General features: G+C 33.7%; 1 protein-coding gene across 1 annotated transcript in view; it reads left to right on the forward strand.

The window, feature by feature from the left end:
* LOC123936669 (A disintegrin and metallopeptidase domain 3-like) overlaps positions 1–16,602 on the forward strand; it is a 219,908-nt gene that overhangs the window by 188,194 nt on the left and 15,112 nt on the right. The window contains exons 18-21 of the mRNA XM_045997152.1: positions 62–152; positions 415–604; positions 7,082–7,168; positions 10,749–10,863. Coding sequence (XP_045853108.1) covers positions 62–152; positions 415–604; positions 7,082–7,168; positions 10,749–10,863 — 483 coding nt within the window. The remainder of the gene's footprint in view (positions 1–61; positions 153–414; positions 605–7,081; positions 7,169–10,748; positions 10,864–16,602) is intronic.

Raw genomic sequence — 16,602 nt, forward strand, 5'->3', positions numbered from 1 at the left:
ATACTTTCAGTTTTTAATCTTTTTTAAAGATGAGTAATTGGAACTTTATTTATATCTTCAGTTGCAAAGGGTTCTACTCTTCTGTGTACACAAGAAGTAAATATGCAGGAAGATGATTTTGGAAACTGTAGAAGAGCCTTTTGTAATTTTAAGTATGTATTTAGAAAATTATACCTTTTCCAGTTGTGTTTGTGTGTTTGTACTGAAAAGAGTCATTTAATACAAAAGAGAAATGAATGCATTATATACAGATAAATATTAATGTTGCACTTCCTAAGATTGTTTTGTTTTGAATAGCTTTGGTGCTATGATCTATAACATATTCAATAATCCTCATATTTTGAACTATTATTCCCCTTATATTTTTGTCCTTAAGTGAGATTTAGATAATTATTTTTTCTGCCTTATTGCCAGGGATATCCTTTGTGGAAAGATAGTTTGTCACTGGACACGTTTAGAAATAATACCATTTAAAAAATTTGATATTCAGTATACTTACATGGAAGGCCATCTGTGTGTCTCTGCATATTTAAGAGTACCAACAAAATATGTAACAGAAGATTTTACCTATACTTCAAATGGCACTATGTGTGGTCCAAATAAGGTAAATAAAAATTTGACTTGGTTAAGTATGTGGTGTGTGGGTGTCTGTGTGTGTGTGCATATGCACACATATGAGAGAGAAATGGAGAAGACCTTAACATCTGTTAATATAATTATTAAGATTATAAATTTTGGTTACTGCATCATTATCTTAAGATTTAAATTTCAAAATTTCTGTTGGTCAAAAAACACTTGCTTCACTATCATTTGTTTATTATGAATTTTGCTATAGATATTTAAACTTGTTTTCTCATACTTGAGAATATTAACCTCTTCTTTAGGCCAGGATCTGGTCTGCAAAAATTCATAGAAAAAACAAAAAAGAAATAATACAGCAAAACTGTAAGTGAAAACTATCTGAATAATAAGAACAGCAAAGAAAACAAAAATAGCCAAGTATTTAGTCCTGCAATAATTGACAAAGAAGAATTAATTTGATTTTAATGAAAATAAAACAGCTATTTTCTCATTAGTCAATTCCTCTAATTGTTCTTCCAAAAGCATATTATATAGTTGTTAAAAATTTGGCTGTGCCACAAGACACAATAATAAAATGGAGTTTAAGCTTTATTTTTCTTTTCTGTAAATAGTTTAAGAAACAAAATAAAGGATCTTTAAGCTTACTACCACTGAAAAATTAGTTGGCTAATTTAAAACACTATTCAAGTATCTCGTGTTTAATTTTAGATAATTTATATCAAGATACAATATTTTAAGAAATGAAAAATAGAGGAAAATGGAAATGAGTAGTACATTTATCTCAAAATGGGAAAATATATTCCTGCATAAAAATCTGAAATAATCACAAAGGAACAACACGTAGTGCTGACTAACTTATAAAAGTAATATGTCATCCCTTTAAGGATTATTTCAGACAAATTGAAAAAATGTTTACTACAAATGTGAGAGATTAAATACATAAATTTAATCAGCTAATTTAATTATTCAGGAAAAACAAAAGTACTCAAATGGTGCAAAAACAATTTGATCTTTTCCCTGATTTGTGGCACAGAGCCCCTAAACCCCTTGGAATTTCCTGAGTAATAGGAATTTTGTTGTTGTTGTTGTTGTTATTCATGAAGAGCCTCTTCTAATCAAACTGAATTTATGCTAATGAAGTGACAGGATGAGGACTTTAGGTAACTTTATGATGGAGCTGATCACTAGTAAGACCAATTTATTAAAGAGTTATAACTTTCAGCCTTCAAGAAGGGAAGTAGTGTGGTTAGAGATTGAACAATATAAAAACTTTTAAACAATGAGATTTAGTATGCTTCTGGGTTGGTGAAATAAATACAGACAACATGAATATTCAGTTACTGTTTTTGTCTAATCAAATAGGAGTTGAACATAATGATGATGAGAAGCATAGGTTATTATCATCCTAAAACAAATATAAATTAACACATAATTTCTGGGAAGTGATTTAGAAATGTCTATGGAGTCAAATATATTGTTACACATTTTTATTGATTTTTAAAAATTATTATTTGTTACTAATTTTGATTGACATATAATTGAAATATAACATTACCTTAGTTTCAGGTGTACAACACAGTGATTCAATATTTGTATATATTGTGAAATGACAACTGAAAGAAATCTAGTTAACATCCATTACTATACATAGTTACAAAATTTTTTTTAAAAATGTTGAAGTTTTACTCTTTTAGGAAGTTTCAAATATGCATAGTGTTATTAACTGTAGTCACCATACTGTACTATAATTCCCATTACTTATTTATTTTATAACTGCAAGTTTGTAATTTTTAACCCCATTCACCCATTTTATCTACTCCCCTAAAGCCCCACCATTGGTAACTACCAATCTGTTCTCTGCATCTAGGAACTTGGGTTTTATTGTTTAAATTATACATACAACTAAGATAACACAGTATTTGTATTTCTCTGTCTGACTTATTTCAGTCAACTACTGTTCTCAAGGTTCATTCATGTTGTCACAAACGGCAAGATTTAATTCTTTTTTATGGATGAGTAATATTCCATTGTGTATATTTGCTCCATTTGCTTTATTCATTCGTTCATCAGTGGACATATAGGTTGCTTATGTATCTAGTCTACTGTAAATAATGCTGCAGTGAATATGAAAGTGCATATATATTTTTGAGTTATAAGTTTTCATTTATTTTGGATAAATACCCAGAAGTGAAATTGCTCTATCATATGATGATTCTATCTTTAATTTTTTGTAAGAACCTCCATACTATTCTATCATACTATTGTCTGATGTACATTTCTACCAATAGTGCACAAGGGTTCCATTTTCTCTATATTGTCACAAACACTTATTATTGCTTTGTGTCATTATAGAAGTCATTCTAAGATCCTAGAAGAATAGGAGAAAGAATTGAAGGATGGAAAAGTATTTCAGGGAATAATGTTTGGAATGTTTCCACATTTGGCAAAAGACACAAATACCCAGATGCAAAAAGTGAAGAACATCATATAGGATGATCCCAGTGAAATCCACAGCAGAATACAGCATAATGAAATTTCTGAAAATTAAAGACAAAGAAAAACAATCTTACCTTAAAAGTAGTGAGAGTGAAATAACATGTACAAGAAAAATACAATTTTAATGGTGACGATTAAAACATACATATGCCACAGAAGATTTCCATGCTGGTCAGTTCCACTACTGTATATGACCACTAAAAACTTCACAGATCACTCATCTCTTCATCAGTTATTTTCTGCCTGGGAAAGTCTGATCATTAGCCTATGTCCACCTGGCCAATGTCCCCATGGAGGGGAAATCAAAGAAAGAAGTGAGGGAGGAAGGAAACTGAAGGGAGGGAATGGGAAAGGAAAATGGAAGGAAGGAAAGAAGGAAGGAAGGAAGGTAGGTAGGAAGGAAAGAAGGAAGGAAGGTAGGAAGGTAGGTAGAAAGGAAAGAAGGAAGGAAGGAAAGGAAGGAGGGAGGAAGGAAGGGTGAGCCGGAAGAAGGGAAGCCAACTTTTCCTACTTGGTTCTGTAGAGGCTTGCAGCTGGCCTGACTTTATACTCCCACACCATTTTTAATTTATAAATAAATAAACAAGCAAATGAAACAACTGGAGTAGAATTTAGTGATTCATCAGTTAAATGTAACACCCAGTGCTCTACTCCAGAAACCAATATTGCATTGTATGTTAACTACTTAAAATTAAAAACAAACAAAAATCCCCCAACTAATTGATAGGTTTCTACATGTAATAGGGGCTTGTCACATGATAGTATTCACTAGGGAACTGGCTTTTAGGGCATGGTACTTCCAGTAGTTTAATTGACTAACAACTCTTCTAGAGTACAGACCTCTTGAAAAACCCAAATTCTATAATCATCATTAATTCAATTGCTTTAGGAAACAAAATACCTTTCTAAATTTTCTCCCTTGGGATAAAAGTGTTGTGCTGGCTGCATTTTGTAATTGAGAGAACGGAGAGGTGAGTAGTGAATATGAGAGCTAACTGCTTCTGTGGTTTTGTGGACTCTTCCATGGATAATTGCGCATTTTGACGCCCTGGCCAAACTGCACTTTTGGCTCTATACTTTGCTTCTCCTTGTTACTCTGAGGCTGCAGATCCTCCAAACCTGGTCAGCCAGGCTCCCTTCTTGACCCTTGTATGTGATGTGGTTGCTTCCTCACTTTGTTTTACCCATCGGTGGCCTTCATTTTATTTTGAAATCCCAGGAAGTTCTTAAATCTCCCATCTTCTAATTGCCTTGTTCTGATTCTCCTTTACTCAATTTAATTGGGAAAGGGGAGCAATTGTGAGTGCCATGTCTGTGAATTTGAATTGGTATTATTCTGTAGTTATTTAAAATATTCATCAGATATACTTTATTTTCATTGTTATTCTACATTGTTCAATTGATCTCAGAGTGGTTGGAAAGAAAATATGTCTTTATCTTACTCTCATTAACTGTGGCTCCTATGTAAAAGTTATCTTGATGAGAGAGAGAGAGAGAGAGGGGAGACTATATGTCTTATTTATTAACATGAAGAAAAGTATGTCTCTTATGAATCATAACAAAATTTTAAACAAAACACATATATTTAATATTGAGAAAAAGTATACTACATAGAGATAAGCATTATTTCCAACAATGCAAGTTTGCTTAATATTGGATGTGATAGAAAGATTTTATGATTTTTTTTTAATTTATAAGAATTAGAACAGGAGACTATCATTTGATTTCTAGCTTGCTTAGGTAGGGTAGGGAAGATAATCACATCTCAACACATTCATTTCAAACTTGAAAAAGGTACATTTTTTTCACCACATCTGTATCTTTGGGGTAAATATCCAGTAGTACAATTGTAGGGTCATAGGGTAGCTCCATTTTTAATTTCTTTAAGGAATCTCCACGCTGTTTTCCAAAGTGGCTGCACCAACTTGCATGGAGCAATGGGTGTGGTGCATAAACAGTGAATCTTGGAACACTGAAAAAATAAAATAAAATAAAATCTAATTTAAAAAAAATAAAGAAAAAGAAAAAAGTGCATTTTACTATCCAAAATTAGGTAAGCTAATCAATGAATAAATAAATACAATTATCTGCCTTTTTCTTACTCATACCTGGGACTATAAGGAAATATGCTTAAATAATTTAGACATTTCTCCTTAGGAAATAGGTATTTACTTACATTGCTTCTTATTGTTTCTTCTTTTTTCTATTTTTTCCTTTGAACCATGATGTCCTGCTTCTGGGACACTATTTGTGTCTCTTATTCAAAGAAGGAGGTCTTGTAGAGTAGTTTATATTCAAAACACCATATCAATCATTGACCAAGGCTAAGTACTTTTATAGTGTCTCTAACTTTTTCTGTCATTATAAAAGAGCCAACTACAAATTGATCTGTTTACTTGAAAGTAACTGTATCAGGGGTGCCTGCACGGTGGCTCAGTGGGTTAAAGCCTCTGCTTTTGGCTCAGGTCATGATCACAGGGTCTTGGGATTGGGCTCTCTGCTCAGTGGGGAGCCTGCTTCCTCCTCTCTCTACCTGCCTCTCTGACTACTTGTCATCTCTATCTGTCAAATAAATGAATAAAATCTTAAAAAAAAAGTAACTGTATCAGAAGTATGGGTCTTAACTTTTCCTGGATTATTTTCCCCCTGAAGACAATGCAGTGAAGTATGAGTAGTTTATTACTGCTTCAGTGATAATGTTTAAGGAGAACTAGAAAGAAGATGGTTCTTTGGACAGGTAATGCTGATTTTGCCCAACATTCTGTTATTCTTGCTAGTTTTACAGTAATGAACAAGCTGATAGTCTTTCCTTTATGGTGATTGGTTAATGGTGATAGAAAATAATGATTTTTTTTAAAGATTTTATTTATTTATTTGACAGAGAGAGAGATCACAAGTAGGCAGAGAGGCAGGCAGAGAGAGAGGAGGAAGCAGGCTCCCCGCGGAGCAGAGAGCCGGATGCGGGGCTCGATCCCAGGACCCTGAGACCATGACCGGAGCCGAAGGCAGCGGCTTAATCCACTGAGCCACCCACTATTTATCATATAGTGGGTAGTCTATCAGATAACTTGAGAAAAGCCAACATAATTTTTACAGACTCCCCTAAAGATATTCACATTAAATTAAATTAGCATAAAGTTTACATACAAATCAGGTCATCAATAAATAAGAGTTAAAATTATATCTTGCATTTAGTAAGGATTTACTATGTGCCAGGCACTGTTTTGTTCCTTTATGTCTAAAAAATTATTTCATCTTCATAACCTACACTTTTAAAAAATTTGGGTATAATTGCTATTCCAAATTCAAAGATAGATAAATGGAGGTATGGAAAGATTATCTAACTTGCTTCAGTGCAAATATGAAAAATAAGAGACATTGTCATTAAAGCTGGAAAAATATAAAAATGACAAGAACACTTATTTAGCATTGATAATTATGTGGTTCTGTGACTGAGGGAGTTCTTGTACTGAATATTGGCCATTGATAACTTGTGCATGAATTTAAAAAAGTAGATTTATTATCATCAAATATAAAATGAGGATAAAAATATTTACTTTGACACTTGATCTTAGCCAAAAGGCCGAGAAGCGATAAATATTTACTTTGAGTATAATGAGCATGTCTCATAAAAATACATAGAAAGTGCAAAGACAGATCCAATCTCGTTACAAATCACTAGTACAACGTGGCTATTTTTGTTCCTATATCAATTAGTATCAATATATCAAAAAATTCACAGGCTGTGCTCCCTCATGGGAAAGAAATAGTATCTCATTTCTAAATCTTATATTTGGTAAAGCAATAACATGTCATTTGGACTCTCATGTTCTTCTTTTAGAATGAGTAGATTCATGAAATCCATATTCATATTATATATATTATATTTTATATGAAATGTAAATATACACTGTATTGTGCATTTAATTTTTGTACCAAGTACAATTGCTCAACTTTTGACTTTACATTTACAGTTTTTGTTGTTTGTTTTTTAACATTTTAGTATTGTGATAAGGGACGTTGTATTCCTAGGAGTTTGTACACACAGAGAACAAATTGTGATGCAAATATAAACTGCAGTGGACATGGGGTATGTAATGGCTATTTCATTTCTAAGTATAGCTATTTTAATTCATGTCAACAACATTATCCAAAATAATGAGGTTTAGAATTATTTGATATAGAAATTACTTTGAAATTTTTCAGTTAAAATAAAGAAAGTAGATTCCATTATTTATGCACATACATATGATTTGTGTGTTCAGTCACATTGTTATAGGCCTCATGAGCTTTGAAGTTTGTACAAAAATACAATATGAAATAAATTCATTTCTAAATTGAATTTTTTAAGGAATACTCATACACATTTAACATACATGTAAATATTGCTTGTGGTTGAGTGTATGTGTACTGATAAATATTTGAAAACACACTCAATATATTTATATTACACATATTATAATCTAATATTTTTGTGAGAGCAGAGTTTCTTGTCTATTCCGATCTCATTCATCCTTTAGTGATTTCAATTTATTTCCCTGTATGTCTCCTCGATACTATATTTTTTTTGTTATTTATTTATTTATTATTTTCAGCGTAACAGCGTTCATTGTTTTTGCACCACACCCAGTGCTCCATGCAGTACATGCCCTCCCGATTACCCACCACCTGGTTCCTTAACCTCCCACCCACCCCCCTTCAAAACCCTCTGGTTGTTTTTCAGAGCCCATAGTCTCTCATGGTTCATCTCCCCTTCCAGTTTCCCTCAACTCCCTCTCCTCTCCATCTCCCCATGTCCTCCGTGTTCTTTGTTATGCTCCACAAATAAGTGAGACCATATGATACTTGACTCTCTCTGCTTGACTTATTTCGCTCAGCATAATCTCTTCCAGTCCCGTCCATGTTGCTACAAAAGTTGGGTATTCATCCTTTCTGATGGAGGCATAATACTCCATTGTGTATATGTACCACATCTTCCTTATCCATTTGTCCGTTGAAGGGCATCTTGATTCTCTCCACAGTTTGGTGACCGTGGCCATTGCTTCCTCGATGCTATATTTTAAAAATCATTCACTGATGGACTTTTGGATAATGTTAATTTTTACTTAACTATTGTAAGTAGTGGGACAATGGACATTATGGTACAGTTACCTTTGCACATTTGCCTGACTTCTTTAATTATTAATGAAATACATGATTGGCTACATTTATGCAACATTTAAATTTTTATAAATATTATATTGTGCTTAAAGAATATTATACTAGTTTGTACTCCCACCTACCAGGTATAAAAATATGCATTTCCTTAAATTCTGACCAAACTAACATCTCAGCTTTTTAAAATCACTTTCAACATGCTAAATCCATTGATAATTTATATTTCCTTAATGATAGAGTTTTTAGGCACAATATATGTATGGTCATACTTGCCAATTGCATTTTTATTTGTCTATCCATTGTAAAATTATCTACTGGGAATAGAAACTGTGTAAACTTTGTTTTCCTGAACATACATTTAGGCTTTAACTTTGTGGCTGGTGTCTCTTGCCATATCAATGCTTCATATTTTATATAATAATCTGGGAATAAAGTCATCTACTTGCATGTCTTGTATTCAAATTTTCTCCCCAATCATTTACATGCCCTATTAAAAATTTATTTTCTATTTCTTTCTTATTTAATTTAATTTCTTATTCAATTTTTGCACGACCTAGTTCTAGATTCCCTAGTCTGCTTCCAATCCTTCTTTCAGTTCATCCACCCAATCACATTTGGAGATAATTTCTAACCCTTCTATTTCTGGCAAAATATGTTTTGGTATTTGTTATCTCATAACTTCTGTTTGTTTTTTCTCCCATTTTTTTTGTAAAAGTTTGATTTTATAACAGCTATTTTTTTAACTTAACACAATTCAAGATAAACTTTAACTCCTACCATTTTATATTTTTTTATTGAAATATAGTTGGCACACAGTGTTACATTAGTTTCAGGTATAAAAGAGTAATTCAGCAACTCTGTACATTATGCTATGCTCACCACAAGTGTAGCTACCATCTGCTATTACAATGTCATTGACTATATTCCCTATGCTATACTTATTAGCCCCATGACTTACTCATTCCATAACTGATGCCTGCAACTCCCACTCCCTTTCCCCAGTTTGTTCCTTCTCACCATTACTTTGCTTTCTGGTAACCACAGTTTGTTCTCTGTATTTATAGGTCTAATTCTGCTTTTTTGTTTATTTATTAATTTTATTTCTTAGATTTCATATGAGTGAAATCATATGGCATTTGTCTTTGTTTGAGTTACTTCATTTAGCACAATACCTTCTAGGTCCATCCATATTGTCAAAAATGTCAGGATCTCTCTCTCTTTATGGCTGAGTAACATTCCATTGTATATATATACATAACACATCTTTATCCATTCATCTACTGATAGCCACTTAGGTTGCTTCCATATCTTTGCTAGTGTAAATAGTGCTACAAGAAACATATGCCTTTTCTAATTAGTGTTTTTGTTTTCATTGGGTAAAGAGTAGTTTTAGAATTACTAGATTGTATATATTTTTATGTTTTGGAGGAACCTCCATAACGTTTTTGACAGTGGCTGTACCAATTTACATTCCCACCAACAGTGTTCAATTGTTCCCTTTTCTCTAAATCCTCACCAATACTTGTTTTTCTTGTTTTGATACTAGCCATTCTGAAAGGTGTAAAGTGATACCTCATTGAGATTTTGATTTACATTTTCTTGATGATTAGTATAATTTTTGGTTCATAATTTTATGCTTTTCTGGAATAAGACATTTCAGTTTTGTCAAGAAGGTTATCTACTTTTACTTAAAAAATATATGAGACAAAAAACAATCTCCCTATGACCCTGCAATTGCACTACTGGGTATTTACCCCAAAGATACAGATGTAGCGAAAAGAAGGGCCATCTGTACCCCAATGTTCATAGCAGAAATGGCCACGGTCGCCAAACTGTGGAAAGAACCAAGATGCCCTTCAACGGACGAATGGATAAGGAAGATGTGGTCCGTATACACTATTGGAGTATTATGCCTCCATCAGAAAGGATGAATACCCAACTTTTGTATCAACATGGATGGGACTGGAAGAGATTATGCTGAGTGAAATAAGTCAAGCAGAGAGAGTCAATTATCATATGGTTTCAATTATTTGTAGAGCATAAGAAATAACATGGAGGACTTGGGGAGATGGAGAGGAGAAGGAGTTGAGGGAAATTGAAGGGGGAGATGAACCATGAGAGACTATGGACTCTGAAAAACAATCTGAGGGTTTTGAAGGGGCGGGGGGTGGGAGGTTCGATGAACCTGGTGGTGGATATTATGGAGGGCACGTATTGCATGGAGCACTGGGTGTGATGCATAAACAATGAATTCTGTTACACTGAAAAGAAATTTAAAAAATAATAATAATAAAGAAAATCTCTATGATATTTGAAAGGTATAATTGTAATAAATTGCATGGAATTTATTATATTACATTTTATTTTAAAAAATATTTTCCACATTAAGTAAAAACCATCTATAATATGTAAATTACAATACTTAATAATTTACATTGACTAACAATCAGAGTAATGCATTTAATTTTTATGTTGTACATAAAATGTTATTTTTTTATTGGTTTTGATTTCAGGTTTGCAATAATTTTCTTCATTGTCACTGTGATGCTGGATATTCTCCTCCACTTTGTATACCATCACGAACATCAAAAGGAGGAAGTATTGATGACGGGTTTTGGAGTAAAACATGTTAGTATCCAAATGAGTGTGCTTCAAGGAGCTTTCTGCCCATACAGAAATGGTCTACATCTCCACTGAATATGTGGCTATAGAGCATCTGACATATGGATAGTGCAACTAGGAAATGACGATTTCCATTTTATTTTACTTTATTTAAATTTAAGTAGCCACTTGTGACTTAGTGGCAACTATATTAAACAGTACAGCTCTGTATCATATTGCCAATCAAAATTTTATATATGCTTTTAATTCCAATTAAGAAGTGAACATTTTAATAGACCTCTCTTTAATTTTACCATGGTTATGAAAAACATTTCTATATATACAACAGAATTCTCTAGATAGGTGATAGGTATAGTTAAAATATACAATAGGTGATAGTTTTATTATATATTCTGCATATTCCCAGGAGGTTAACTATCATGATGTGCTATTTCACAACCAAGGTGCATTTTTGTTTATTAACATATAATGTATTATTTGCTTCAGGGGTACAGATCTGTGAATCATCAGTCTTACACAATTCACAGCATTCACCATAGCCCATACCCTCCCCATTTTCCTTCACCCAGCCACCCAATCCCTCCCTCCCTCCCCAACCCCCCAAACCCTCAGTTTGTTTCCTGAGATTAACAGTCTCTTATGGTTTGTCTCCCTCCCTGATCCCATCTTTTAAAATTTTTCCCTCCACAACCCCCATGACTCCCCACCCTTCCTCCCAAATTCCTCATATCAGAGAGATCATATGATAATTATCTTTTCTGACTAACTTATTGCTCTTAACATAATACCCACTAGTTCCATCCATGTTGTTGCAAATGGCAAGATTTTGTTTTTTTTCTGATGACTGCATAATATATATATCACATCTTCTTTATCCATCCATCTGTTGATGGACATCTAGGCTCTTCCCATAGTTTGACTGTTGTGGACATTGCTGCTGTAAACATTCAGGTGCGTGTGCCCTTTTGGATCACAACATTTGTATCTTTAGGGTAAATATTCAGTAGTGGGATTGTTAAGTCATAGGGTAGCTCTATTTTCAACTTTCTGAGGAACCTCCAAACTGTTTTCCAGAGTGGCTGCACTAATTTGCATTTCCCTTTCTCCACATCCTTGCCGACATCTGTCATTTCCTGACTTGTTAATTTTAACTATTCCGACTAATGTGAGGTGGTATTTCACTGTGATTTTGATATGTATTTCCCTGATGCCAAGGGACATTGAGCACTTTTTCATGTGTCTGTTGGCCATTTGGATATCTTCTTTGCAAAAATGTCTGTTCCTATCTTCTGCCCATTTCTTGATTGGATTTTTTTGTTATTATTTGGGTGTTGAGTTTGATAAGTTCTTTATAGATTTTGGAAAAATAGCCCTTTATCTGATATGTCATTTGCAAATATCTTCTCCTAATTAATCGGTTGTCTTTTGGTTTTGTTGACTGTTTCATTTGCTGTGCAAAAGCTTTTTTATCTAGATGAAGTCCCAATGTTAATTTTTGCCCTTTCTTCCCTTGCCTCTGGCGATGTTTCTAGGAAGAAGTTGCTGTGGCTGAGGTCGAAGAGGTTGCTGCATGTGTTCTCTTCAAGGACTTTGATGGATTCATATCTCACACTGAGGTCTTTCATCCATTTTGAGTCTATTTTTGAGTGTGGTTAAGGAAATTGTCCAGTCCAATTGCATGTGGCTGTTCAATTTTCCCAATAGCATTTGTTGAAGAGACTTTTTTTTTTCCATTGGACATTCTTTCCTGCTTTGTCGAAGGGTTGAGGGTCCATTTCTGGCCACTCTAGTCTGTTCCATTGATCTATGTGTCTGTTTTTGTGCCAGTACCATACTGTCTTGAGGATTATAGTTTTGTAATAGAACTTGAAGTCTGGAATTGTGATGCCAGCAATTTTGGTTTTCTTTTTCAACATTCCTCTGGCTTTTTGGGGTCTTTTCTAGTTCCATATAACTTTTAGGATAATTTGTTCCATTTCTTTGAAAAAAATCAATGGTATTTTGATAGGGATTACATTAAATGTGTAGATTGCTTTAGGTAGCATAGACATTTTCACAATATTTGTTCTTCTAATCCATGAGTGTGGAACATTTTTCCATTTCTTTGTGTCTTCCTCAGTTTCTTTCATGAGTACCTTATATTTTTTTGAGTACAAATTCTTTGCCTCTTTGGTTAGGTTTATGCCTTGTTTTCATATGTTTTGTGTGCAATTATAAACAGGATCAACTCCTTACTTTCTCCTTCTTCTCTCTTGCTCTTGGTGTATAGAAATGCAATTTCTGTGTATTGATTTTATAACCTGACACTTTACTGAATTCCTGTGTGAGTTCTAGCAGTTATGGAGTGGAGTCTTTTGGGTTTTCCACAGAAAGTATCATATCATCTTCAAATGAAAGAGTTAGAGTTTGACTTCTTCTTTGCCAATTTGGATGCCTTTAATTTCTTTTTGTTGTCTGATTGCTGAGGCTGGGACCTCTAGTACTATGTTGAATAGCAGTGTTGATAATGGACAACCCTGCCATGTTCCTGAACTTAGAGAAAAAAATCTCAGTTTTTCCCCATTCAGAATGATATTCCCTGTGGGTTTCTCATAGATGGCTTTGATGATATTGAGGTATCTACCCTCTATCCTTACGCGGTAAAGAGTTTTGATCAAGAAAGGATGTTGTAATTTGTCAAATGCTTTTTAGCATCTATTGAAAGTATCATATGGTTCTTGCACTTTCTTTTATTAATGTATAGTATCATATTGATTGATTTGTGGATGTTGAACCAACCTTGAGCCCAGGAATAAATCCCACTTTGTCGTGGTGGTGAATAATCCTTTTAATGTTCTGTTGGATCCTATTGGCTAAAATTTTGGTGAGAATTTTTGCATTTGTGTTCATCAAGGATATTGGTCTGTAATTCTCCTTTTTGATGGGGTTTTGAGATAAAGGTTTTGGGGTCAAGGTAATGCTGGCCTCATAAAATAAATTTGGAAATTTTCCTTACATTTCTATTTTTTTGGAACAATTTCAGGAGAAAAGGTATTAATTCTTCTTTAAATCTTTGGTAGAATTCACCTAGAAGGCCATCTGGCCCTGGGCTCTTGTTTCTTGGGAAATTTTTGATGACTGCTCAACCTCTTTACTGGTTATGGGTCTTATTCAGGTTTTCTATTTCTTCTTGGTTCAGTTTTGGTAGTTTATATGTCTCTAGGAATGCATTCTTTTCTTCCAGATTGTCAAATTTGCTGGTGTATAGTTGCTCATAATATGTTCTTATGATAGTTTGTATTTCTTTGGTGTTGATTGTGATCTCTCCTCTTTCATCCATGATTTTATTAATTTGGGTCCTTTCTCTTCTCTTTCTGATTAATCTGTTCAGCGATTTATCAATCTTATTAATTCTTTCAAAGAAGCAGCTCCTAGTTTCATTGATTTGTTCTATTGTTCTTTTGGTTTCTATTTAATTAGTTTCTGCTCTGATCTTTATTATTTGTCTTCTCCTGATGGGTTTAGGCTTTCTTTGCTATCTTTCTCCAGCTCCTTTAGGTGTAGGGTTAGATTGTGTACTTGAGACCTTTCTTCTTTCTTGAGAAAGGCTTGTATTGCCATATATTTTCTTCTCAGGACTGCCTTTGCTATGTCTCAAAGATTTTGAACAGTTGTGTTTTCATTTTCATTTATTTCATGAATTTTTTTAAGTTCTTTAATTTCCTGGTTGACCCATTCATTCTTTTGTAGGATGCTCTTTAGCTTCCAAGTATTTGAGTTCTTTCCAACTTTCCTCTTGTGGTTGAGTTCTGGTTTCAAAGAATTATTGTCTGAAAATATGCAGGGAATGAGCCTAATCTTTTGGTACCAATTGAGACCTGATTCGTGACCCAGGATGTGATCTATTCTGGAGAATGTTCCATGTGCACCAGAGAAGAATTTGTATTCTGTTGCTTTGGGATGGAATGTTCTGAATGTATCTATGATGTCCTTCTGGACCAGTGTGTTTTTAAAGCCTTTATTTCCTTGTTGATCTTTTCCTTAGATGATCTGTCCATTTTGGACAAATTCTTTGATTTTGTTATTAATTGGTTTATATAATTGGCTCCTCATATCAGGGGCATAGATATTTAAAATTCTTAGATCTTCTTAAATGACAGACCCTTTAAGTATGATGTAGTATCCTTTTTCATCTCTTATTATCATCTTTGGCTTAAAATCTAATTTTATATAAGGATTGCCACCCCAGCTTTCTTCTGATGTCCATTTGCATGGTAAATTGTTTTCCACCCCCTCACTTTAAATCTGGAGGTGTCTTTGGGTCTTAAATGAGTCTCTTGCAAAAAGCATATTAATTTTTTTCTAATCCATTCTGATACCCTGTGTCTTTTGATTGGAGCATTTAGCCCATTTAGATTCAGGGTAACTATTGAAAGATACAAATTTAGTGCCATTATATTGTCTGTAAGGTGACTGTTACTGTATATTGTCTCTGTTCCTTTCTGTCTACTACTTTTAGGCTCTCTCTTTGCTTAGAGGACCCCTTTCAATATTTCCTACAAGGCTGGTTTGGTGTTTGCAAATTCTTTTAATTTTTGTTTGCCCTGGAGGCTTTTTATTTCTCCTATTTTCAAAGAAAGCCTAGCTGGATATAGTATTCTTGGCCGCATATGTTTCTCTTTTATTGCTCTGACTATATCATGAAAGTCCTTTCTGGCCTACCATGTCTTGGTGGATAGGTCTGCTGCCAATCTAATATTTCTAGTATTGTGTTACATACTTTATGCCCCAAGCTTCTTTCAGGATTTTCTTTTTGTCACTTAGACCTGTAATGTTTACTATCAGATGACAGGGTGTTGACCTATTTTTATTGATTTTGAGGGGGTTCTCTGGGCCTCCTGGATTTTGATGCTTGTTTCATTCACTAAATTAGGGAAATTCTCTGCTATAATTTGCTCCAATATACCTTTTGCCCTCCTCTCTCTCTCTTCTTCTTCTTCCTGGATCCCAATTATTCTAATACTGTTTCATCTTATGGTATCATTTATCCCTCAAATTCTTTGCTTGTGGTCCAGTAGTTGTTTACCTCTCTTTTTCTCAGCTTCATTATATTCCATCATTTGTTCTTCTATATTGCTAATTCTCTCTTCTGCCTCATTTTTCCTAGCAGAAGAGTATCCACTTTTGCTTGTACTTCATTAATAGCTTTTTTTAAATTTCAACTTGGTTAGATTTTAGTTCTTTTATTTCTCCAGAAAGGAATTTTATTTCTCCAGAAAGGTTTTTTTTCTTGCTTTTTTTGAGTGCAGCTAACACCTTGATAATTGTCAGTCATTCTGAACTGTAGTTCTGACATCTTAGTAATGTCCATATTGATTTGGTCCCTAGCCTTTAATACTGCCTCTTTTTCTTTATTCTTTTGGTGAGTTTTCCCACCTTTTCATTTTATCCAGATAAGAATAAATGAATGAGAAAACAACATACTAAACAGGTAGCAAGGACCCCAGAAAAATATACTTTAACCAAATTGGACGAGAACTAAAACAGGAGCAGGGGAGAAGAACAGAGAAAAAGGAACTATACATATATACATGTTATATTTATATGATGTGTGTGTGTGTGTGTGTGTGTATATATATATATATATATATAGAGAGAGAGAGAGAGAGAGAGAGAGAGAGAGAGAGAGACTGGTGAATAGAACAGAGCCACACACTTGATTTGGGGTCTATTTTGGTCTTTTAGAAGAAACTGCCACCAAAATTT

The sequence above is a fragment of the Meles meles genome, chromosome 2 (assembly GCF_922984935.1).
Source record: "Meles meles chromosome 2, mMelMel3.1 paternal haplotype, whole genome shotgun sequence".
Classification (NCBI taxonomy): Eukaryota; Metazoa; Chordata; class Mammalia; order Carnivora; family Mustelidae; genus Meles; species Meles meles.